Source organism: Topomyia yanbarensis, chromosome 3, assembly GCF_030247195.1.
Source record: "Topomyia yanbarensis strain Yona2022 chromosome 3, ASM3024719v1, whole genome shotgun sequence".
In the NCBI taxonomy this organism is placed as follows: domain Eukaryota; kingdom Metazoa; phylum Arthropoda; class Insecta; order Diptera; family Culicidae; genus Topomyia; species Topomyia yanbarensis.
Window position 1 is genome coordinate 325,230,656 of NC_080672.1, and position 27,466 is coordinate 325,258,121.

At 38.0% G+C, this 27,466-nt stretch overlaps 1 protein-coding gene across 1 annotated transcript in view; it reads left to right on the plus strand.

Moving 5' to 3' along the window:
* LOC131693578 (collectin-10) overlaps positions 1 to 27,466 on the plus strand; it is a 225,607-nt gene that overhangs the window by 187,978 nt on the left and 10,163 nt on the right. The window contains exons 5-6 of the mRNA XM_058981504.1: positions 25,127 to 25,227; positions 25,361 to 25,469. Of these exons, the coding sequence (XP_058837487.1) occupies positions 25,127 to 25,227; positions 25,361 to 25,469 (210 nt within the window). The remainder of the gene's footprint in view (positions 1 to 25,126; positions 25,228 to 25,360; positions 25,470 to 27,466) is intronic.

Sequence of the window (27,466 nt, forward strand, 5' to 3'; positions counted from 1 at the left end):
CACCCATAGTGGCAGTTGATCTTTAGTATTCTTCAACCATACGACCTCCTTCTGAACCTTAACTAAATCCGGTGTTGGGAATCTGTCGTCGACTGCGTGTGTCCACGGCTTGATTCGCGCACTACTTTCACCGTCTACTGACTCGCCATTTAGATGTTCGTCGTTTCAAACATATCGGCTTGTGGCACGTAGCCTTTGCGAGAACGATTCGCCGTAGAACTTCTGTGTCTTATTATCGTTGTACAGCTCCATTGCCTCGTATTCAGGATTTTCGTCCGAATATCGTGTTTAGTTCTGCTCCACGCTTGTCTGTATCGTTTCTCGTTCACCCTTGTACGGGGCTGCAACATTCTCGCCTATGCCGTATTCTTCTCTTCAACTAGTGCTTCCTTGTGGTGCTTCATGAGTTGCTCCAGCCATCCTCAACAGTAGCCACGCCGACCTACTCTGCCGTTGGTAGTACTGCCTCCAGCTGTTGCGCGTATTTCCGCATCATAATCGTAGCTGCTAGATGTTGCGCCTCGGCATCCATGTTCGACGAGTGGTGTACTAATTTATCGGGAGGCTGTGAAGATCACGCATTGTTGGCCGTTGGCGTTCGTAACGGGGTGTAGACTGTCCGGTTCCATCATCAGTTTGTACATTGCCAGCTTACCTATCTGGGCGTTCATGTCGCCGTAAATCAGCGTAACATTCCACCGTGAGCAGCTGTCATATAAATACTCTAGATCCGCCTAAAATGCATCATTCTTGTTCGCTGGTCTTGCTTTGTGTGGACAGTAAACGTTGATGATACGGTAGTTGAAGAAACGGGCTTTTGCTTCTCACTACACACATTTTCTCACTGTTGCTTGATCCAGCGTGGACGAATCTTTTCTAGCACTATAAAGCCCATCTCGTTAATTGGGCTGCCGCTCTGGTTGAATGTGGCTGCTCGAAGCCCGCTTATTCAAATTTTCTGCCCCGCAAATGTAAAGTTTCTGCAATGCAACGACCCCGAAGTTGTGAGTTTGCTGCTCGTCGTGCAGAATTTGGTTGATCCCCTACAACTTACATCTCCTTAATTGATCCGATCCGATCTGTGTTTCCGGGCGATTTGTAAACCTGCTTAAACCTCCTATCTAGTCGGAGGCTTCTCATTTCGCTACAGTAGGCGACGATAGCCCACAGATTAACCATTGCGTGTCCAACAAAAAGAAAACAAGCCGATAGCGCACCCGAAAATTAAAAAGTCCATTACTTTGGAAACTTTTAACCGATTTAGAACACTCTTGGATGTTTTGAAAACGGGAAATCATCCACTTTTAGAATCTATGAAATTGAATCCGATGGATGCATCTGGTTCTCACTAATCCGGATTTCCTAGAGGGATATTGCAGTATTGAGAAACAATTTGAAAATATTAATAAAAATCTATTGGTTTCCGGGGTACCCAGCCGAACTGTTACGGGGTAAAAGTAAGCCAAATTCCCTTCCTCAAACCTCCGATTACTGTATCATTAGTTTTATTCCCACAAAATCTATGCTTGGTGATATTCTAAGATGTCACTATGTAGCAATTTCCAGTTTGGGAAAGAGTACTGGGCCAGGCATTGCATTTAACGCTCATATGAGTAAATGCGTCCGGATAATTTGCTACTGCGACAAAAAAACTAACATTTTCACACGAAGGGTTATTGGGACTCACACAACTTCTCCGGATAAATACAACGCGTTACTTCTCCGGATAAATAAAACCGCCGGAGAATGAGCGAGTGAGTTTATCACGGTATCCTTTTTGCGCTGCCTTGCTGTCACAATTCCAAAACGCGAAAAAACAAGTCTATCATACTTCTTTGCCGATTTTCTTTGAAATTAAGTATACATTTTGACCCTTTCATTGATTTCCATGCAATTAAAATATTATCACCTTCTCCGGTGAGAAGGAAAAAAAAACAAATAAATTTTATCCGGGAAATTATTCTCATGCTATTTGTGGAGACGGAGAATTTTGCGACTCATCTTATCTCGGAAAAGTTGGACATCGGATAAAGTTCTTCTCACGTGAGTGAGAGAGAATTACAATGCTTGGTACTGGCATATCAAAGATTAAAATCTGCAAAGGACTACGCTGTCGGAAACATAACGCTCGGTTAAATTCGGTCTTGTGGACAGAGTCGTAGCCTCACTTCGCGCACTGTGTATGTAACGCTGCTACAAGGCTACTTGGTCAAGTTTTAATGTATTTTATTCTGTTGATTCCAAATTGTTAAAAAATGATCAAGGAAATTCAGTCCTTTTGATCCGTGTTTTTGTCCTATATATTCATTCCTTCATTAAAAGTTCAATAAAAAAAACCCAATAAATCATTTTAGGCGCAATATATATTTTATTGAGAAAATTGCTAAAAAAAACTTCTTTCCGCGAAATTATAAATTTTTTATGAAAAATCTACAATTTTCCACCAGGTGACATTATACAGTAAGCGAGTCTATCACGCGACAGATTTCCAAAAGCAAAATCCCGGGCGCTTTAAGGTAGAGTTACTAGCGATTAAGCTTTGCGGTACTAACATAGTTTTTGGCATTATCATTTATCCTTTAATCGGCTCTAACTCGGTCAAATTTCAACCGATTTTGGTGTATGGTTTCATTGGATCGAGAATTTATTGTAGTTTTAGTGGCCAAAATGTAGTCCGGATAGTTTTACCATTTCCGGAATTATTCCGGATTCCGTTGGGGTAACAGATTATTTTGGAACTAAGTAAAATAAATATTTTGTATAATATTTTGTCTTCTGCTGGCAGGAGTCGAACTTAGGTATCATTACAAAGAATCGTTCAAGTCTACCAACATGTCTCACAGCAAAGACAGACTTGTCCCTCTTTACCAAAGTTTATTTATTTATTTATTTATTTATTTATTTATTTATTTATTTATTTATTTATTTATTTATTTATTTATTTATTTATTTATTTATTTATTTATTTATTTATTTATTTATTTATTTATTTATTTATTTAATTCGTAATTCAATTATTTAAGGCAGCCCTAAGTTTGTGCCACTAAAACAACAAAAATGATCCATAAAAAAGTGTGAATGATCCATAAAAACGTTTTTAATCCACCTAACAGTGTGATGAGACATTTCTTATATCTCTTATCACTCTCTTCGGATATTATATCGTTTGAGAACATTTAGAACTTGATGCTTCGCGATGTTTTCGATAACACATACTACATGGGATAGTGGCAGGACTCAGAGAATCGCTCAAATCAGCATAGGACAACATCAGTGCTAGAAATATCAAACCAAATCAATGGGAAAGCGAAAAAATCGACTTTTTCTAAAAGTGACTTCCCAGTAGTATCCTTGATTTGAATTATTATCGCTAATCCTAATGCCAAAGAACAAATAAAAACCTCACGAAAACGAACCGTTTGGGAAAATCATCATCATTACTGGAATTTTCATTTTCACGAAACTTTTCGATAACCTTCCGTCACTTGCGTTAATGCAATGGGTGCACAGTGCTCTGAAAATCTAGCGAAATCGTCTTAGGGCACCAGCGGGTCTGTAAAGAATACTAAAAATTAATTTCTATTCCATAATTTTCAGTTCAGCAATTCGAGAGATCGTGTTCACCGCAAGCCATGAAAAATAGACTACGTTGTGAAGCGATGGTCACTATTTATTAAAAAACCACGGTTTAATAAAAAATAAAACTATTAAAAACTTTCAAATAGTTTATAATTTTCACAAACTTATTAGGAAAATTTTTTTAATAAGCTTTCGTAATATTGTGTAGGAAAAAAGCTGAAAATTTCAGTATTTTCTCTATCTGCAACATATAAACCCTTAAGTATACCAATTAATTGGTATACGAATTGGAATAGGTTCGCCAAATTTTGGAAGAAGTCTATAAAATAACCGCTTGAAAGCTACCTAAAAATTGTTGTAGTTCGATGCAATAAAAAATCCCCAAAAATGAAATTACCTATTAATGTGAAACACAGCGAATAATACATACAATAAAGACCCATTTTTATCAGTCTCATGGTGTATTTTAGGCTGACAAAATGGGGACATTGACTAAATCGGGCAATTTTTTTTTCTTTATAATAAACTGAAGCTGTTAAAATATTCTTCCCGTCCCTTGATATGGTCTGATAACTATTTCTGATTATGATGAACTTTTTATTTTGCATATTTCTATCTTCATGATAAGGAAACATGCTCAAGAAAGGATTTACTCGAATTCAGTCTTGTTCGTCTGCTAGAGCCCATCAAACATATGTTCATATTTGGCTGATAAAATCGGGGTTTCAATGTGTTATATTAGATATTCAGCATTCGAAGAAGTTTCTTGTGAACGAGTGTAGAACGACTTTGTTTCTACTTACTTGAAATCAACGGCGTAGCCAGAAATTCGGTTTGGTGAAAATCGTTCATACTGCCCAAATGGCATAATTCCGAAACCGTAATTTTTGAGGTTTTAAAATTATGCAGAATTAATTTTTCAGAAAATAGTAACAGAGTTCGTGTCTTTAGCGAATTTGTTGAGACTTTATTGTAGTCATGAATATTAACCTGAGAAAATTCACCATAAATACTTCTTGGACGATATACCGTCAAAATTATTTTATCAAATGATGCGCTGTTTAACGTTTGTAAAACTCATCGAAGATACTAAACCTCCGAAATTGGCGGTTTCAAAATGATGCTATCTTGACCTTAAATTACTGTTTTTGAACATTTGACCTATACATATAATTGGTCATATAACAAAAATCAAATACATACTCATCAAAATCGATCAGAACCTGCTAGAGTCGAATGGAATGCGTCATTTTTCATAAATTTCTCTCTACATTCGGAAAGTGTTATCCTCGTTATTAATCATATTACGTTTTCGTCTCAACTCGACGCATTCCCAAAATAAAAACCTGTTTTAATCCACCTAGTGGTGCAATTGTGCTTGTCTCATTTGTCCAGACTACGATTCCATGGCTGGTTATGTTCAATACAATGGTGGAAATGAATATTACATGTTCAGTACGATTTGCATATACATACAATGAATCGAACAGCCACGATCTTGAGATGCTATGTGATACTGAAACATCGCTTGAAACCAGCGGCGGAACATAGAGAAAGATCCGGGAGGTCCAGGTCCTGTCGAAAATTTTCAACTTGTTAAGGAATTTTAAACTAGTTTTAATTTTAAAGTAGCAACCCCTCTCTGCATACTCCCTCCAGGCCGGTATGATTGACGATTTTTAGAGTGATTGCATAACCTTTCTCTATGAGAAAGGCAAAAATGTACCAAAGTCCAAAGAAGTCAATTTTTGTCAAACATCTCAATGTTTCATGCATTTTAAAGTCATTTGGCATCAAAAATACAAATTTGATTTTGAAAATTTTTATTTCAGTTAATATGGGAATTTTTTGTGTGATTGCACTCTTCAACTCGTAACTCCGGAACCGGAAGTCCAATCAATAAAAAAATCAATAGTAGCCGATGGGAAGCTTGTACCTTTCATTTGAGACTAACTTTGTGCCATCTCTGAGAAACAGAGGTCACATTTTTTTCTACATACACACATACATACACACACAGACATTTTTCGATCTCGACGAACTCAGCCGATTGGCATATGACACTCGGCCCTCCGGGTCGGGATTAGATTGACGAATTTTAGAGTGAATGAGAAAGGCAAAAACATTTTTAGCAAATGTTGTAAGTTATGCATTTTTCTTGGTGAGCAGTTCTATGTTTCATAGACATTAAATCAATTTTAACTTCGCTTCCTATTAAATAAAGACCCTTATTACAGTACATCTCTACAAAAGCGAGCTTAATTTGAAAAGAAATCTGAGGATTATGATTGATTACAGAACTCTGGAATTTTCTATTGGAATGTTTTCAGGCAGGAATTTGATATTGATGCAATTAGACAACTGTGAAATCAAGACCAGTTACATATCAGGACCCCTTTCCGACAATTTATCAAAATTTCTCATGATGTTTACAACAACAGGTTATCAATCTACGGATCAGATAATTGTTATTGTAATATTGAATTAAATCAGTCAGCATCAATAAATTTTCAACTTCAATTAAATTTTTTTTTTGGGTTGTATGGTGTTATACCCTAAAACCTTCTCTTGGCTACGCCGTTGCTTGGAGTTATTTATTTCGCTTTTCATTTTCCGATATGTTTCAGATCGAACCGATGGTTATAAATTAGAAAAATTGCAGTCAGAAGGTTCGCACAAATGAACATTTTTGTACTGATAAGTTATCAAGTTCCTTCCAGACAACTTGGAAGTGTTCGGTGTTTATTTCTAGCGGTTGTAGATAGTAAAATGAAATACAAAATTCGTTTTATCGAAATAATGTTTAGCTTATTTCAATGGATTATTACTATATTGAACAATAAATAGGCGACAAAGAGTAATCAACAAACAACAAGCCATAACTTTTAAAGTATTCAAAATAGATATTTGAAGTCTTCAGTAAAGTTATTCGCAAAAGTAAGAGCTACAAATTTGCTGAAGATATCATTTCGATATAATCACTTCCAAGAAAATTTGTGAAAATATCTCACTCATAGGGGGATTAATCAGCAAAAGCACAATACCAAAAGAAAGGGCATATTACCTCCATTAAATTCTCCGAAAATACTATTGACCTAAAATAAGCCGTTTTGGAGTTAATAATAGATTACATGTTTTTGGTCATATTTCTGGCAATGGAAAATGATAAAAATCTTTCGTCCGCATTTAATGTTAAATATCTCTTTTGATAATAGTCCGATTTCAACAATCTATAGCTTGTTCGAAAGGTATTCGTTAAAGCTGTCTAAAACATATAAATTGTTAATCTATGTTGTCAATTTTGGCAGATAATTTAAAAAAAAAACTGCAAAATACGCCATTTTTACACATTCAAACATTCATATCTTGGAAACTAAACATAAGAATCAAAAACAAATTAATAGCGTTCATACTGTTTTTTAGTTCTTTCATTTAAAATTGGTTTGGATAAGATCGGTTCAGCCATTGCTGAGAAACACGAATGAGAATTTGTCCGTTAAATACACACACACAGACACACACACACAGACATTGTCCCAAATCGTCGAGCTGAGTCGATTGGTATATAAGGCTCGGCCCTCCGGGCCTCGGAAAAATTCTTGAAAGTTTGAGCGAATTCTATACATTTCTTTTATAAGAAATGTAAAAAGCAATAAAAAATATTGAATATCTCAAACACGTCTTCAATGCACCTAGCTGATCATAGGAAAGACCGATGATAATAGGTACTGAAAACTGGTACTGGTGATTTGGAAAGCTTTTGTTTGGTTAAAACCTTAAAATCTACCAACAAAATCTAATATCCAGACGAGTATGAACGGTTCGAATTTTAATTCGGTTACCGAGTTTCCTTGCAAACGTACCACAGCTCATTCATGTGCTACATACATACAAACGCCTCTTTCTCTTTTCAATTTCCATGTACGAAAAGCAAGTTGAAAAGAAAAACAACGAGGCACCATTGAGGGATCAAAAACCTGTTTTAATCCACCTAGTGGAGCAATTGCGCTTTTCTCATTTGTCCAAAATACGATTCCATGGCTGGTTATGTTCAATACAATGGTGGAAATGTATATTACATATTCAGTACAATTTACACATACATATAATGGATTGACATCCACCATCTTGAGATACCATGTGTCGACACTGAAACATCGCTTGAAACCAGCGGTGGATCAAGAAGGAAGACCGGGGGGTACGGACTCTTCCGAAAATTTTCATCTTGTTAAAAAATTTTAAACTAGTTATATTCTTAAAGTATCAACCCCACACTGCATACTCTTACCTAAGCCTATATACGTCAAATTAGGTTGACGATTTTTAGAATGATTGCATACACTTTCTATATGAGAAAGGCAAAAATGTTCCAACGCCCAAAAAAGTCAATTTTCGTCAAAAAATTGTTTTCAAGGTTGGATCAAATCTCAACGTTTTATGCATTTTGAAGTCACTTGGTATCAAAAATACAAATTCGATTTTAAAATTTTCCCTTACCCCTTTGAATTTTTTTCATTTCAGTTTATATGGGAATTTGCTGTGTGGTCGCACTCTTCAACCCATAACTCCGGAACCAGAAGTCCAATCAATAAAAAATTCCGATGGAAAGGTTGTACCTTTCATTTGAGACTACGGTTGTGCAAATCGGTCCAGCTATCTCTGAGAAACAGAGGTGACATTTTTTCCACATACACACAAGTTTTGTTTGGCGTACTCTGATTGAGGATGAATATACATTGCAATTATGGTTACGATCGGTCGTAACTGCGATCTGAAACGGAGTTAATAAAGCGGACTTAATAAAAAAAACTATATTATTTACCTTACTGGAGAAAAAAACAAAACAAATCAAGCGTTTTTCTCGACTTCCCAGGACACCAGGACAGTCAGTAAAAAACCAGGACAGGTCCTGGGTAACAAGGACGTATGGTCACCCTAATTAGATGGCCATTTGGAAAAAGAGAAAGGGGCTCCACGAAAAAATATAATATTCTCGATTTGGAATTTTGAAAGCATGGGGAGTGGCGAAGAATTTATCAAATCAGACAGTCTTTAATTAATACTTTTAACATCGAGCTAAAGCACTTGAGCCTAAACTCATTTGCTTTCATAGCTGAAGTATTCAACTGGTACTGGGAGATTAGTTACTTTTTTCAGTGTGGAAGTTATCAAAAGTTAACCCGGTGCTGAAAACGGAGATCCATCTGTTTCCAAACGCTATCGACCATAGCTGCTTGTCGAAAAATCAATTCAAGCCATCAATTCACTAGTGTTTCCAACACCATTCAGTAAAACAAGTTTGTGTCCCAGACGACAGCAATGACGGTTTTGGACATCGAAAAAGCGTTCGACAATATGTGGCATGACAGCCTGGTGCTTAAACTGCATGGACACAATTACCCGATGTAGCTAAAGATCATTAAAAATTATCTTTCAGATAGAGCGTTCCAGCTGTCTCTGCAAAACGTTCTTTCAGAACGTTTTCCATCTCTGTAGGGACCCCTAGAAAGTATTATTGGACTGTAGATCCTGTACAACATCTTCATTTCTGACAACCCACCTCTACCGGGCGGTGGAGTGTTGTCCAAGTTCGCTGATGATACAGCAATCATTTACAAAGGTCGTATCATCAACGCTCCGAAGAAAAAATTGCAGAGATGCCTGGATTCTCAAACTGAATATTTTACGAACTGGAAAATAAACGAGGCGAAAATACAGGTTTTCTGCTCTGTACTGCAAATCATTCATATTTTGCAGTTTTTCTAATGTGAAAAAAATTCAGAAATCGTACGGGACCTTTGCGACCTTTGTCTGAATAAGAGAAGTTGGGGTTATTGGGCCGTTTGTCATTCATATTAAATTTTATCATTTTCTCGTGCATATAACTCTATTATTCTTCAATCAATTTTAATAAAATGTACCTTGTTGAACGTGGAAAATTCTTAGAAACAGAATAAAAATAGCTTCGTTATAGGTATAATTCAGAAACATTAACATTTTTGACATTAACTCTACAAACCACATTTTTTTCATTAAATGCCCTAATACCCCAACTTCCCGTATGTTCAAGAAATGAAGCTTTTCTCATGTGATCTCTAAGCGTATTTTTCACTTGAAGCAGTCAATTAAATAATAATTTTATGTTAAATGGAACTGATATGTGCAAATGATAAAAATGTGGAATCGGAACTAATTGTCAAGAAATCTGATGTTTCTGAATTTTGCCGACTCCTAATCTATTTTTATTTTATTCCCAAGGATTTTTCACGTTCAACAAGGTACATTTTATTAAAATTGATTGAAGAATAATAGAGATATATGCACGAGAAAATGATAAAATTTGATATGAATGACAAAGGTCCCTAAAATCACAACTTTTCGTATTTGAACAAAGGTCGTAAAGATTCCGTTAATGTTCTAAAATTTTTATGCATTATAAACCTGCAAAATATGTATGATTTGTAGCACGGAGCAGACAAATTAATTAAAATAGGGGAATGACAAAATTACCCAGTTCCCCACTTTTCCGTATTTCTCGGGAAACGGAAATATCTCCATTCAAATACTAAAATTATTTCCTTTACAAAGAGGTATGAATTGTAATTTTCTGAGTACTATTTCAAATGTTTCTACAATTATATCTTCCGTTATTTTTTCCAATTTCAAATCCAAAGTTCACACACATGCTTTTTAATGTAATCGAGCGAAAAAATCTATTTTTCGACATTGTACGAGACCGTCCTCTTAGAAGTTCATGCGAGCAAGTTTCTAATTAGGAAAGAAATTAATAACTTTGCTATTTTTCAACCAATTTTTATCATAAATAGGTCATTGGATGTGGACTTAAATATTCTCTCTAAATTTCTATTAAAACAAAATCTTTCCCTAATAAAAATATTAGGCAGTTCTCACATTTTTCATAAAAAGATCGCAAAATAATGGGTACTTTCATATTGTTGTCCCAAAATCGCATAGTACTTTTAATAAAAGAACATATAGCAAACCGTTGAAAAGGTCATTTTTTTTCTTACCGAAAAACTTACATAATTGAAAATCGGTTGAAAAATGATTGAAATTTTGTGTGTCGAAGATCCCGAAAAATAGTTTTTTTTCATAAATCAAGATTTGAGGGTACAACAAATTTATAAACATGGTTTTGTGTAGTAGTTGACCAGACCTACAACCATCAACAGATCACTAAAAGTACATTCATTTTTTTAAATCTGTAGTACCGTATAATTGTCTAGCCTTAGCAGCACCTGGAAGCAATTTATTCTTCACTATTCGGCGTATCACGGATTTATCCCACATTTTTCAAAGAATCAAAAACTAAATCCTTTGCAAAATAAGACATCTTAATTAACAGTAAGAAAAGTTAATAAAATAAGACGCATAAATTTCGAAAATGCATAAAATCGCATGTCGATAAAAACGGGTCGGGACTATAATTGGCACCTCATTTCTTTTGTTTGTGTGCAAAAACACCAAGGTGATAAAACTTACCCAAAATTTTGTCTGTATCGCACCATGTTACAACATCGATGTAACCTGACAAAGGCATACGCATTTAATTGCTGCTCACTTAGACCTCCTTGACATTTATACCAACATGCTCAGATGAATCACGTAAAACATGTCCGGCTGCCGTGGTACGGGAGGGAAACCGCAGTCTGATGATGAGTGACCCTCGCAGCATCTTTGTGGATGACCAAAAAGCCATGGCCAGTTACGTTCACACATGCATGCATAGTTATTCGAACGACATACGTGCCAGCTCAGGGATATGGACGACAGCGGTTCAAGTAGGGAGAGGACCCGGATTACCTAACCGTAAGCGCCAGATTTGTACGACCGAAACCTTGCATCCCATGCAACGCAAACATCAGTAATAACCGAAAGTGAAAGAAGTGTCAACTACCTTGTCTGTCAGTACCGAAAAAAATACACAAATACCCCTGTGGTCTCCGGATCCATATGAAGAGTAATGCAAACAAAACTTTTTTTTGCTTCGAGGAACTGTCTTGATCTTTGAGCGCACTGCTGACATTTATGGCTCAGTTGAGTCCAAGATTAACTATGAAATTACGGGAGGGAAATGAGGTTGTTAAAGTGTCATCAAAACGATACGGATCATTACGCGTGTACGCTGTGGATCATTGGTTGACTGCCTACCTGCTGACGGTTAGTATTATTAAAGCCCAATTTGAGGCTTGGGTTGAAGATTAATGTGAATCGAGTCGGCTGTGGTATGTTTTACCTTGAATATACGCGGCGTTATAAGATTTGGTGGATATTATGTGAGTTCATTCACAATATTAAATTTTTTTTACAGGTTTGACTGAAGATAATAAACAAACTTTCAAGCTAAAAGTGCAACTGTTTTATATAGAGTCATAAAAATATAGATATAGATCAACGAAATATTCACGAGATAAAAGAAGAAAGTTTCAATTTCTTTCTGATACCTACTGTGGGTTTGAATTTCACACATAGCAACATATCATAATAAAGCAGCGTGGCGTAGTAAGAAAATTTTTCGGGGGGGGATATGAAATTTTTTTTGTACATATATGAAAAAATGTTCAAAAACATTCTGAGCAGGAAAAAATGTTCAAAAACCAACAACTCAGGGAACAGGTTTGGGTAGTCAAGGTAGGAAAGCTAGCTGTTGGTATAGAATAAATGCTCTTCCCCTACGAGGACAATCTGGGCGGCAAACTTCAGACTGTCTAATTTACTGAGCCCTTCAGTTCCCTTGTGCCATTCAGTAGGGGAGAGAGGGTAACGGTGGATCAGCAGGAACTGTGAAACAATCGCAATAAAATCATAATGCATGAACATAATCGTCTCATTCCCTCATATTTCATGGTTTCTAATTCTTTACACGTGTTACTATATTTTGGAAGATTTCTGATAACTCTATCTCTTTTAATGGATATTTGTTTGTTTTATAACAGTCAGAGTAAATTTGCAATAAAAATCATTATTCCATTTTTATGAGTTACCGTTCACCAGATAAATTTTTTTTCTACTGCTATTTGTAGCAAATTTTATGCTCAACATTTGCCGCGAACAAAGTTTTTTGGTAACTTGTCATGGTTCTGTGTAATTTGACAATCTTCATAAATAGACCCATTGGGTAACTGTGAAACTATGATATATGGGGAACAGTGAAAATTTCTTGTTTTTGTGATCAATATTAAAATGTGAATGGGTTCCGATTTTCCACAATAAATACAACTCATTAAATGGAAAGTTTGTCAATTTGGGCAAGTTTTGTAGAAATTATCGCTTCTTTCTGGCTTGCAACTTATATAAATATATGGTGGTCCGATATTACGCGATGATATAGTGATATCTTGCGTAAACAAACGATTTTCGTCTCAAAATAACTTTAATAGGAAGCTTTAGGATCTGTATTCGTCAAAACAAAAGAATGAAATTAGCAAGTAGAATATTTCACTGTAGACGATGTCGTGTTTCATAGTTCCTACCCATGGGGCTCACTGGTACATTTTACCACCGATTGTTTATTACCCAAAAAAAGATATTTCCCGTGAATTTTACCAGCTGGAAAAAATATATGTATTAGTTAACAACAGAGTGAAATTATGTATCACTTTTAGCTACACAAATAACATGTATTATCATCAAAATTAAATCGTATAAAAAATGTGTTTCATTGTTACCCCCTCTCCCCTACCACTTCCTCGTTGAGCTTCCGACTGGTTCGCGAACTACTCGGTCTAGTCCCCGACGATAGATCTAGCCTACTCCGACGAAAAGTTCCCCGGCGAGAGAAGTTCGAGCCAACCAGCCAGGTGCTACGGTCAGTCCGGCGATTCCGGTAGAGTGGGGCATCCGGTTTGCTGGTGGTGTATCGTAGCGGTCTACGCGGTCTCGTTCCCGGCGGTGAATCTGACTGTAAGCTAAAGGAGAGGTCCCAGACGAAAGAAGTTCTCCCGATACCGATTCTTATTTGGTTTCAGTACTACAACTTCTTGAGCCCTTTGGCTCCGTAACCGGTGCTATTTAGCACCGCAACTCCTTTAAGCCATTTAGTTCTCTTCTTGGGCCATTTAACACTACTTCCTTGATGGTCCATTCAGTCCTCGACTTGTTCGCGAACAATTCGGTCTAGTCCCCGACGATGGACCTGGCCTACTCCAACAAAGAATTCCCCGGCGAGAGAAGTTCTCCCGAGATCAAGCCAATCAGCTAGGTGCCGAGGTCAGTTCGGCGATTCTGGTGCAGCTGGGTATCCGGTGCACTGGTGCGCCGATGACCCGCGACTAGTGGTGTCTCATTGATGTCTAATCCGTCTAGTCCCCAGCGGTGAATCTAACTTACGCTAACGGAAAGTTCCCTGGCGAAAAAAGTTTTCCCAATATCGATTCTGGGGAGCCGTGGTCTGTCCGGCGAATTCGCATGGAGCGTGACGTCCGGTTCGCTGGCGTTTCGACGGCTCATACTCGCTGCTCTGTTGCGGTCTACTCGACTAGTCCTCGGCGGTGGATCTAGCTTATACCTTCGGAGAGTTCCCTGGCGGTGATTGCTCTCCCGAAATCGTTGTTCGATGTCTATTCCGCTGTAAGACGGTCATGCCATCATCAGTTCTCAACCTTTTTCGTACCACGGACCCCTTAGATATCACACTGGGTCCTGCGGACCCCCACAGATAAACATCAATTTTGTATGCTATCAATATGTTATTTTCAATTTGTTAGGAAACAAGATTTGAAATTTCAATATGCACTCGGAAAATATATTTTTCTTCGCGGACTCCCAGCAATGACTTCGCGGCCCCCTGGGGCCCGCGGACCCCAGGTTGAGAATCACTGATCTACATCATATCTCTGTTTACTGCGTTCCACGTCTCTACGTCGATTGTCATTCTGTAGGCTACATTATCCGGGTTGATGTCCGGTTCTCCCATTTTAAGTAGCACGTCACTTCAAACCTCGGACATTCAAAGACTCTCCTCGGACATTCAAATACTTGAAATCCCGGACACTCAAAGACGCTCTAGGCACAGTGTTGACGTTGCGTACCCACACCGATGAAGATACTCCTTAAGCAGCCGTGGCTCGGTAGAAGCTGTTTCAGGTTGAAGGTCATCTCTCCGTGCATTCTATTGACCCACGTCGACAGGTTTGGATGAGCCAGCCTTTCTCCGTATTATCCCATTCCTGCTGCTACGTCATCATCGAATCGATTCTCATCATATTCCTCACGTTTCTGACATTTCATTGATTGTAGCACTTGATATCCTCCGTCAGGGTAATGCAGATGGGGATCATCTCGGCATCACGGCATACTGCCTCCGGTACGCAATCGCAACTTGTACGACCAGTAGTCGAAGCGTCCTGTTCAGCTTTTCGCGGTTTCACTTGGATTTCAGCGCCGCACCCCAAGCAGTATCGATGACTAAACACTAGATAAAGACCCGACATTTCGCATGTGTAACCAACGTGGTTGTTTAAGCTCAATCAGTCGTCGATTATCACTCCCAATTGCTTCAGTGCACGCTTCGATGCAATCACATGCCCTTCGATGGTGATCTGTATCCGCTGAACCCCTTTGAAGTTGCTGTCCAACAACAACGTCTTGTGGTGAGCTATTCGCAGCTTGACCCGTTCATCCAGCTCTCGATCGCATCTATTGTCTCCGTCACCGACACCTCCATTTCTTCAAGTGTCTCACCATTATTGACACATCGTCCACGAAACCAACGATTTTCACTTTCCTGGGCAGCCGCAGTGTAAAGACCCCACACTGATAGAATATATTCGTAAATCTCTAGGAATTAATTTCGTACAAACAACTTCCATAAAATATACGAGATTTTCGTACATATGATGAATCGTTCGTAGTTCTATCGAAACACTTTTGTTTTTTATTACGAGTTTTTCGTGAAAACTACGAAATGACTTTCGTTAGCTTATTACGAAACAGCTTCATTCAGCAAACGAGTCGTTCGCTGTTATATACGAATATCTTTATAATATTTACGAGCACCATTCGTCAAACCGTCCACGTCAAAGGAGCAATATGGAGCCATTGTTGCTGTTCGTCAGATAATTGTTGTTGTCTGACTATTTAGTAGTCGTATCCGTGTCCGCCGGTTGCAGGAAGATTTCCTGAGCCTCTTTCGCTTCCAGTTGATTCAGAATCTGGAGCAGTACAGAATCAGTTGAGCCGTCGCGAACTGCTAGTTGATTTTGTATGAATAATTTTGAGTTTTTCTCTGCCAGAGCGATATCGGTGTTGTCAAACATCGATCCTAAAAGATCGAATGCGACCAACGAATTCGTTTGTATTATACATAAACGTTTATTAAAATAAACGAAACTTTCGTTCATCAAGCGGCCATTTCCTCGAATCACAATAAAATCGAATTGGCCAGATTGATTTTTTTAAATAAAAAAAACATTGATCTTAAAAGATCGACTGAAAACAATAAGAGGCCAATAAATACGAAAACTTTTCTAAAATAAACGAAAAGATTTCGTGCGACGAAATCGTTCGTAATATACACAAACGTTTATTAAAATAAACAAAACATTTCATTTCATTCACGAAAAATAATGTCGTTATCAACGATATCATTCGTGCAGTGTACATTAAATGTGTAAAATTTACGAAAGCTTTCGTTCACCATACGGCCATTCTCGTTCATGAAATGAACGAAAATTACTATTTACAATGCACGAAAATACTTCGTTGCAGAAAACAACGAATGAATTCGTGCATTGCATGATTTATTTTATTCACGAATTTATGTTATCAGTGCATCTTACATCCCATTCCAAAGTGTTTGACAGAGAATGGAGCCCTGAGTAACGCCCGCTGCGACTCGCATTGCCTTCTGCCCTTTTGTTCGTCTGGTACAGCAGTGCTCTACTCTGGAAGTAGCTCTTCAGGATCTGGGTCATTCTTTTATGCCACGCTGCGGCATTGGTCTATTCGAGGCTGGATGGCCCGGTGACTTCCCTGACTTTGGCAGCAACATCAGTTTCTGTACCTTCCTCATTTCGGGGATTACCATCATCTAAAGACTTCAGCAGTAGCATCCTGAACATGTCCGGATACGCCAGGATCGCAGCTTTCAGCGCCGCTGTTGGTATTCCATCCGGACCGGGGGTTTTCTTTGATTCGTCACATCGTCACATCGACGCGTCTTTGAGCTCGTCGTTAGTCACTTGCCACTCGACTGTGTTACCTCCTTCTTCTTCGCCGTACGGCGTCGGTGACCAGGTAGTTGAATCGTGATTCGGGAAGAGACCCTCAACGATTATGTTTAGCTTAACCGGGCATATTTCAGCTGGTGTCGACGGACCCTCGTCTTCGTCATGACGACTCAGTACGCGTCCCCCAGGGACTGGCGTTTATTTCTCAGCACAGCTACTTATGGCAATTGGCTTGCTAAGCTTGATCTCCTGTTTTAAAGAGTCCCTACCTTCTAGATACGTCGCTTGCGCTCCTCTCTCACTCTCCGATCTTGCGCTCTGAGCCCGCCTTCTGGATCTAAGACAAGCAGCGTATAGCATACTGAGTTACTCATTTAACCAGTAAGCTGCACGCCGTCTACTACATGGCCCTAGTTTTCGTGACATTGTAACGTCACAAGCCGTCACAATCCTTCTTGTTAGCCGTCAGCCGTATCAACGTACTTGATTCCGTTGTTCGCCGAAGTAACTCAACAAAGAGGTTTTCGTTAAAGGCTATCGTCTTCCACTTTAGCTTGCCGCCCGTCCTTCTTCGTGCTGCAGCAGGGTTCCATTGGCCGATGCGGTAGCGAATCGCCTGGTGGCCTCTATGGGGATACTTCTCTCACACTCACCAGTCCATGTTCGCCGTCAGTCAAGGAGTACAGAATGTGGCGAAATTTTTCTCGGTACCGATATCCGTTTCGTGAACCATTAAGCTCCCAGCTCCTCGCTTCGCCGCGATCTACTCGTTATAGTCCTCGGCGGTTGAGCTAGCCTCCACAACGTGCCGACAGGTAGGTGTCGAGTCTGCAATCAATTTCCACTACAAGAAAAAATTTTTACAAGATAACTTTTGCAAATGAAACTTTGAGAATTTCATTTAAAATATTAGGCATATTTTTGTTTAACATATTCAATTTTTTCAAATTTCTCCAAAATATTTCGGGGGGGGTTTCGTCCCCATATCCCCCCCCCCCCCCGCTACTACGCCACTGAAGCAGCCATTACAAATATATGCTTAACTATTACATTTAAGCAGCCATTAACCTAATCAAATTTTAATTTGATTGGTTATGATAATTTACAAACCGATCCGCCTGTAAATTGCTCATTTTAAATTGATCACTTTTCTCGCTACCGCTTCGGTTCAGCATGTCTGTGGTGCGTATCTCAGCGAATCACAAAAATACGACGTAAGGTGGAAATGATGTCAGTAGTAATCATAGGCATCAAATTAACGACGTTATCAAATCTCACCATTGCGTTGCAGTACAAGACTAGAGGTGAGTGAAGCGAAAATCGAAGCTAGTGCCAACGCTGAAGCGAACGTTTATCAACACGTAGTTGACCTTTGCTAGTCGATTCTAACTAAGACTCATAGGAGTACCACGTTAAATGTATACGAACCCGCTCCTCAATTAGTCAAAGGTAGTAAATGAACAGGTTGACAGCACAATCTCTATTTTTCACGGTAAGAACCAATGCCCTTATCACAACCATTGCCCAAAGCCATTAATCGTTTTCTGTTCTGTCTGTAAGTCCTAATGTGTATTTTTTTATTCGCCGATTTCTACGCCTTCAGTCCCAGCATGGCAAAAACGCGTATTAAGGTGAAGGTCGACTAGACCATCACCAAGACTACCCCTCACACTCATGGTTGTGAGCAAGGTTAGGATGCCACTGAAGTGCCTGCCAGACAAAGGCATCTTGGATAGTTATTTTTTTTATTCGTACGTAGGCCGACGTGGTCTTCGTAATCGTTTCCGAAGGTGCAGATAGCATTAAGCGACAATATCCGCACATTTGTCCTGTCATGACTTTTTCGTGGAAAAATTGAAGTGATTCGTGCGACAGTAATGAAAAAAATTATGCTGTTTTGGTGCATTTACCATATTACATATGTATTTAAAGTATTGTATTGTACGTGTAAGGTTGTATTTATGCAAACTTTGTTCTGTAACTCTGATTTATCACTTAGGCTACGGATTTGTCAAACCACACATATCATGTGTTGTGTTTTAAATTCCAAGCAATAAATCGATACAGTTGATGGTTTTAAATTAAAATACTTCCAACATTTCAAAATCTTCGACCCGAGTTTTTAAGGGGTGAACAATTGGCGCTCATAACTCGATTTTCGCTTTCAGGAATATCCCCAAAAAACTTGTAATTACACGGAAAACAATTGTTCTAAAAGTTGTGAATAAAGTGTCATGATTTCTGGAACGAACACGTTTTTACGATACGCAAAAAACAAGATCATGAACAAAAATCGTGAGATTTCTAATTATGTTCAATTCCCGTTCAGTAACGCCCGCATAACGGTTTTATTTATTGGAAATATTTATTTTTGTTTTGTGAACTTTAGTCACGCTTACCGCCATGTCATTACCAAATCGAGTTCGATAATGTTATTCATGCACACCAAAAAAATATGAATTTTGTCATAGACGTAATTGCAAACATGACACAATTTAACATTCACGTAATTCACGAAATGACGAAACGTTACCGTGTTCCATTTACTTTTGCATGAAACATATACTTAACATGCGCAATGACATAAAATTACACTTACTGCCATTCAGAACAAACGCCACATGTGGAGTAAAATTACATGATTTACGAAATTCAAGGTCATGTAAAAATAAAATCAAACGTAAAACTAAGCCATTTTTGATGCTCGTATATTTCAAGGATAGGAGACGTAAATTTACACGATTTTTTCTAGTTGTATAGATTTAGGAACATTAGTTCACAAAATCAAACAAGTTTGGATACTCTCTTGTGAACTATTTCAAGAATCTCAGAATTGTATTCATGAATCACTTTAATCCTCATGAACTAATTTATGATTCCTAATATATTAGTCGTGATCCAATATCCGTGCTCGAGAACTAATGCTCATATATTGCTCATGTATTTGTAAACCGGTTCATGATTTCTAGTACAATAGTCACGATTGACCACTCGTGTTTGCGAAGTAGTTCACAAAACCATGAAATATTACTCATGGATTCGTGAACTAGTTCATGATTCCTTGTACATGACTTACGATCTATCTTGCAGGCTTGTGATATTTAGAAAATATTTCTAATCATTTTCAATTTCATGCAACATGTTCGCGTGAATTATTTCACAAAATCTGGAGTATTATTCGCAGAATCATTTTCGTAGATATTAGAAAAGCAGTAGATATAAGAAAACTATTGAGACTTAGAGCACTATTGATAAAGTTCACTGTGATATCTGCACAGAAAAAGATAACTGCGCCAAGCACAAAAAATCCATTAGACAGCCAAAAATCGTTTTCGTGATATAGTTCGCAGAACAAGGTACCACGAATCAGTCATACTTTTATGATCCTGTTCACATTGTCACGTTAACCTGAGTAAAAAACGATAATAACCATATATAACAGATCTCGATATATCAAAAATCGCGACTAAGATCCTGAAATCATGAACATAAATCTCTCTACTCTTGTCTAAAATACAACGATCACATGAATAGTAATTATGCAAATCGTGACTAAGATAATGAAATCATGTATATAAATCACATTACTCGAGTTTAAAATATCAAAAATCGTGACAAAGATTCTAAAACATCAATAAAATAAAAAAATGACTCCACTAATGACACAAAAAATCACTGCAAAACTGCAACAAAGATTCTGCTATCATGAACATAAATCACGCTTCTCTGACAGAGAAAAACCGATAGTAAACTCATGAATAAAATAACACGGTAACGTGATGACAAATCATAAAAATCGCGAATAAGCTCCTGCAATCCTGAACATCGTTTAACTGCGGGCTGTGTATTCCCGAATTATGAACAAGGACCATAATAAAAACTAAACAACAGTAACCCAACCAAGCATTCGAATGTAACGCCATGTAGTATATATTTGGGGCGAACTAATTTTTGGAAACAAAGATAGTCTCTTGAATACGAGGTTTGTTATTTATAATTTCAGGGACTTGGTCACGGTTTTCGTAAATGGTTCAGTTTACGAAATCGTGATCTTTTTCACGAATTTATGAACGGATTTTTTTGCCTTTCTCATATAGAAAGTTTATGCAATCACTCTAAAAATCGTCAACCTAATCCCGGCCCGAGAGGCCGGGAGTCATTTACCATTCGACTCAGCTCGTCGAGATCGGAAAATGTCTGTGTGTGTATGTGGAAAAAAATGTCACCTCTGTTTCTCAGAGATGGCTGAACCGATTTGCACAAACTTAGTCTCAAATGAAAGGTACAACCTTTCTATCGTCAGCTATTGAATTTTTTGTAATTTGGACTTCTGGTTCCGTAATTACAGGTTGAAGAGTGCAACCACACAGCAAATTCCCATATAAACTGAAATGAAAAATTCTCAAAAGGGTAAGTAAGGGAAAATTTGAAAATCGAATTTGTATTTTGGATGCCAAATGACTTTAAAATGCATGAAACGTTGAGATTTGATGTAATCTCGAAACAAATTTTTTTTGATGACTTTTTTGGACCGAAAGTGCTTTTTTCATATAAAAAGGTTATGCAATGACTCTAAAAATCGTCAACCTAATCCCGGCAGGTTTTTTTTACTTATTTAGGTGCAGGTAGGAGTATTCAGTGAGGGGTTTCTACTTTAAAATTATAACTAGTTTAAAATTTCTTAACAAGCTGAAAATTTTTGGATCTTCCTCCTTGATTCGCCGCTGGCTTCAAGCGATGTCTCAGTATCTCAAAATCGTGGCTGTCGATCCATTGTATGTATGTGCAAATCGTACTGAATATGTAATATACATTTCCACCATTGTATTGAATAAATATTGAATCATAATTAGCCACAGAATCGTAGTTTGAACAAAAGAAAAAGGCACAATTTCACCCCTAGGTGTATTAAAACAGGTTTTTTCCTAAAAAAAATTGCTGTTTTAAGCTCTAACAATTGTTTTAAAAAATTCTCATCTACAAAACAAAAATTTACGCAAAAAAAGGAATCGTTAAGGTACGAGAAAAATAAATTACGATCAATTAAAAATAAATGAAGGAAGTCGGTTGAGTGGTTTTACGGCAATTGTGATCAAAGGAAATCATTTTTTGGAAAACGACATTTCGAGAAAATTGAGTTTAAAATTACAAGTTTCCACTACACTTGGTAGACGAAGTTCGCTTGGAATCGCCGAATGGAAATTAGGCCGAATGTACATTAAGCCGAATGGACATTAGGCCGAATGGGCATTAGGCCGAATGGGCATTAGGCCGAATGGGCATTAGGCCGAATGGGCATTAGGCCGAATGGGCATTAGGCCGAATGGGCATTAGGCCGAATGGGCATTAGGCCGAATGGGCATTAGGCCGAATGGACATTAGGCCGAATGGACATTAGCCCGAATGGACATTAGCCCGAATGGACATTAGCCCGAATGGACATTAGCCCGAATGGACATTAGCCCGAATGGACATTAGCCCGAATGGACATTAGCCCGAATGGACATTAGCCCGAATGGACATTAGCCCGAATGGACATTAGCCCGAATGGACATTAGCCCGAATGGACATTAGCCCGAATGGACATTAGCCCGAATGGACATTAGCCCGAATGGACATTAGCCCGAATGGACATTAGCCCGAATGGACATTAGCCCGAATGGACATTAGCCCGAATGGACATTAGCCCGAATGGACATTAGCCCGAATGGACATTAGCCCGAATGGACATTAGCCCGAATGGACATTAGCCCGAATGGACATTAGCCCGAATGGACATTAGCCCGAATGGACATTAGCCCGAATGGACATTAGCCCGAATGGACATTAGCCCGAATGGACATTAGCCCGAATGGACATTAGCCCGAATGGACATTAGCCCGAATGGACATTAGCCCGAATGGACATTAGCCCGAATGGACATTAGCCCGAATGGACATTAGCCCGAATGGACATTAGCCCGAATGGACATTAGCCCGAATGGACATTAGCCCGAATGGACATTAGCCCGAATGGACATTAGCCCGAATGGACATTAGCCCGAATGGACATTAGCCCGAATGGACATTAGCCCGAATGGACATTAGCCCGAATGGACATTAGCCCGAATGGACATTAGCCCGAATGGACATTAGCCCGAATGGACATTAGCCCGAATGGACATTAGCCCGAATGGACATTAGCCCGAATGGACATTAGCCCGAATGGACATTAGCCCGAATGGACATTAGCCCGAATGGACATTAGCCCGAATGGACATTAGCCCGAATGGACATTAGCCCGAATGGACATTAGCCCGAATGGACATTAGCCCGAATGGACATTAGCCCGAATGGACATTAGCCCGAATGGACATTAGCCCGAATGGACATTAGCCCGAATGGACATTAGCCCGAATGGACATTAGCCCGAATGGACATTAGCCCGAATGGACATTAGCCCGAATGGACATTAGCCCGAATGGACATTAGCCCGAATGGACATTAGCCCGAATGGACATTAGCCCGAATGGACATTAGCCCGAATGGACATTAGCCCGAATGGACATTAGCCCGAATGGACATTAGGCCGAATGGACATTAGGCCGAATGGACATTAGGCCGAATGGACATTAGGCCGGATGGACATTAGACCAAATGGACATTAGACCAAATGGACATTACGCCAAATGAACATTAGGCCGAATGGACATTGAACAGTAACGATAAAGATTTCAGCGTAAAAAAAAACTTTTTTGCAAATTTATTTTAGAGCTTTGCGGGAAGCGAATTAATTGAAACTTTTGTAAATTACAGTGTATCGTTTCAATAACATTCTGTAATTTTTCTATGCAAAAATATCATCAAACGACTCGGTGGCGAAGTTTTTTGTAGAACGGTTCTGGCAAAATAAGATTTGTGGAGCCATTCAAAAACTACTTAACCGATTTTTTTCAAACTTTGCCTACACATTCTATGTGAAAATAGCCTCTACGTTGAATTTTTGAGATAAATTTCAAATTAAGAAGGTTTTTGATTCATTTGAAATCAAAAATGCTGTTTTCATGAAAAATTCCGCCTTCTATGAGTAAAACCCACCTTAACTGAAAGGTTATCTCGACAACTCAACGTAGGGGATAGGTATTTTTTGCATAGAATATGAGAGTATGCAAAGTTTGAAAGATATCGTTTAAGTAGTTTTTGAATGGCAGTTACCATCGCAAATTGTGGTTTTTCCAGAGACGTTCTATAAAAAAGTTTCGTCACCGAGTCGTTTGTGGATATTTTTGCATAGAAAAATTACAGAATGCTATTGAAATGATAAATTATAATGTACAAAAATTTTGATCAATTCGCTTCACGCTAAGTTCTAAAAAAATTCACAAAAAAATTTTTTCTCGCGCTGATACCCTTATCTCCCACCAATTAATCGTGTATGTTTTGGTAGTTTTAGTTTCTTGTTTCAATATTCGTAGTTAAAATATTTTTTCGAAGATATTAAATTTTGTTAGGCATTGAAGTCCAATTATTAGATCGTGTCTTTTCTATATCGATTACCTTGAGTCTCTACCTACATTCAGCTTGAAAAAAAACATCTTCAACAGCTAGCCCAGGACCACTAATAGAATTGCGCTCAATGGCAATCAGCTGTCCACGATCAACTGTGACAGCCTTCCTACCAGTTGAACGTTGCGGATCAGGTTTCGACGTATTTATAATCAAAAGACTATGCCGAGAGACGGAATTCCTACCTATTCAACGCATTATAACTTGAAAAGAGGTTTCATTGAAAACGCGGTTTAGCCGTAGTTGTCCGAGACAATTCATAAGATCGATAACTATCTAACATTTGACATAGAAGAACTCTTATTGACACTTGATTTTCTAAGGCTGAAGATAACAATTTTTCTTTGTCTGGTGCACAACGTGAAGATTTAGGGTTAAACGTGAACGTGCTACTTCAAAACCAAATTGCGGGGTCGAATTGATTGGCAAATTGATCTTTCACTTAAACGATCAACACCTTCGCGAGTCATGAATCGGACAAATATCAATGGTTCAACAACAATCTTTCAGCTCGAGCCAGTGATAAATTTGAATACAATCGATCATTCGGTGAGCCAATCTCGCCCAGCATATGCTGAAACTGATGTACCTATTGTTACAAATGAATAAAAAATTATCGAATCTTTGCTATTGTACGACTTTGTCTGGGGTGGCATTCGTTGGCAGTTCAATTCAAACCTTCGCCTTTGGAGATGGCAGGTTGATACGTCTTTCTTCGGCATAACCTCGTTTAATCGGGTTGTGTAACCAAATGTAATGCATCTTGCAATAATCCTGTTCCTTAATTTTTCATTTTTTTTCTCTTCATTTTAGATTGTCCCAACTGTGTCGAAGATTCCAGCGTTCCCATGAGATGGACGATGCCACTGCTAAAACTTGGCGAGAAGCGGTATTATCTCAGCATTTTCTTCAAGGTAAGCTTTGATTCCAAAATTGAACGGGAAATCATCTCCGCACGGTGTAATATTTTTTACCGGTGAAAGGATTTAATGCGGTTCCATTTGAGGGAGCAAATTGATTGATTTATTTCTTCTTCACCCTACCTAGGCTAACTGGTTCAAGGCGCTGCAGTACTGCCGATACCATGGAATGCAGCTCGCCAGCATACAGTCCCAGGAGGAGAACGATCGCCTGGAGAAATACGTGAAGGATTATGGTAATGTACTAAATAGCAATGGCACGGCACGGCACGTGTACCTGCTAGAAGAATGTAATGGGCAAATATTTATAGCTCGACAGTAATTTGTGGACATTTGCAATTTGCTAATCGTCAATGACTGCAAATAGTTGTTGCGTAATATTGTTTTAGTATCTGCATGTATAATGGATTAACAGCTTCTTGTTTTCTCCAACGGATTACTTTATATTACGTTGTATACTTCAGAACTAGATCGGTTTGGTGCAATAAAATATACTCATTTTAGAGTTGTCGATGTGATCCTTTACCACCTTTTACAGAGGCTAACAAAATGTGTAATTCAAGTTATACGATTTATTTTTATACAGAGACAAAGCGCTGTGCAGGATGATTCGAACTGAGTATGCAATATGGTTCTGATAAAGTGAACATTAAAATCGGCTAACTAAAATTTTTATAACTTTTTGGTTTATTGTTTTACCATTCCATGCTTTCTTGAAGACCAAATTATAAAAATGTTTATTTCGGTCTTAGTTTAAATATATTCGTTCAACTGAGGAATATAAACGCGCAAAGTCGACATGTATTTTCAGCTGGCGTACCAGATTGCAAGAAAACGGCAGTCTTTCTATAGACTACTAACATTTTATACTCAATCTTTTTTTTCAAGATTCACTCGTTTTCAAGAATAATTCAGCGTATATAAATATATATTTCATCCAACATGTTTGTGTACTTCCAGAAAGTCCGTGTGCCAAATATTAAAAAGAAACGGAAATGGGTAACTTCTCCACCCGAAAATCCAATTGGTTGGGACAACTCATACGATGTTCTATCCGAATGTGAAGCAGAAAAAAATTGTAATTTTCCTAGCATTTTGCGTAATGCCAATTAGAATAACTCTCAATCTGCTCCGCCGTTAACAATGATGATCTCCGATTTCAGAGCCTTTCGAACTGAGCTTTCAAAGTGCCTTCCGCATGTAAAAATCTCTTTGCAGATTGGTCGAAGAGGAGAATTTCGAGTTACAGAGGATGAATTAATAGGCCTGAATTTTCTTCTTCTGTATCTCACGAAGAAGTTATATAAATTTTATTCAAATGATTTCATGACAGATTGACTTATAAAAATTTGAAAATATTGGAAAGGCAAGCGTTCTGTTCTCCTTACGTGTATAGTGTGAATATTATTGACGACATATAGGCAGAATTCAAAACTTTTAGCAACAATCAATGTTTCAATTGATGAGTACAATGCTAAATTCTACCTCGACGTTAGATGGTTTTCAAACTGGGTGGAAATTTGCGAACAAAATTGTATTGAATCTAAAGTTTGTTAATGATTTGAAATAATCATTTAAATTTATTAAATTGGAATACTCATTCACCAAAAACGTACGAATACAATTTTTTTAACTTTTTGAAAGTATCATATGCATATCGCCGTTGTGATCGACACTTTTTAAAGCCAAATATTAAATTGAAGAACAACGCGTAAATTAGGTTCAGGCGGTGGAATCGCAATAGTGGTTATATACAGAACCATCAAATTTTGCCTGCTGACACCAAGGTGGGTATTGAAGATATTTATTGTTGCAGCTTATTTGCCTTTTCAATACACTGGCAAGCTAATTAATTTCTTGAAAGGAGACTTACAAAAACTTACAAGAAATCGGCCGAAATTCATTATAATTATATTATGATTATAACGCTAAACACCGATACTGGAATAATGCTTAAAGGAATTCCAACGGTAAATCACTTTTTATTGACTGATCTGCTGGTCAAATTTGTTTCTAAATTTGGTATTTGTCTCAAAAGAATCCATCAATAATTCAATTGAGTTCAACAGATTAAACTCACATTTGTGGCGGATTGATACACATTTGATTCTGATCACTTTCCTTTTTTGCTTTCTCAAAAAGCAGGTTCCAATCTTGTTAGCTTAGTGTTTAACCTGTTCAGTAACAGGTAATATTTTTTCTGAAAATTTTATGATAATTTAGCTCTCATTTA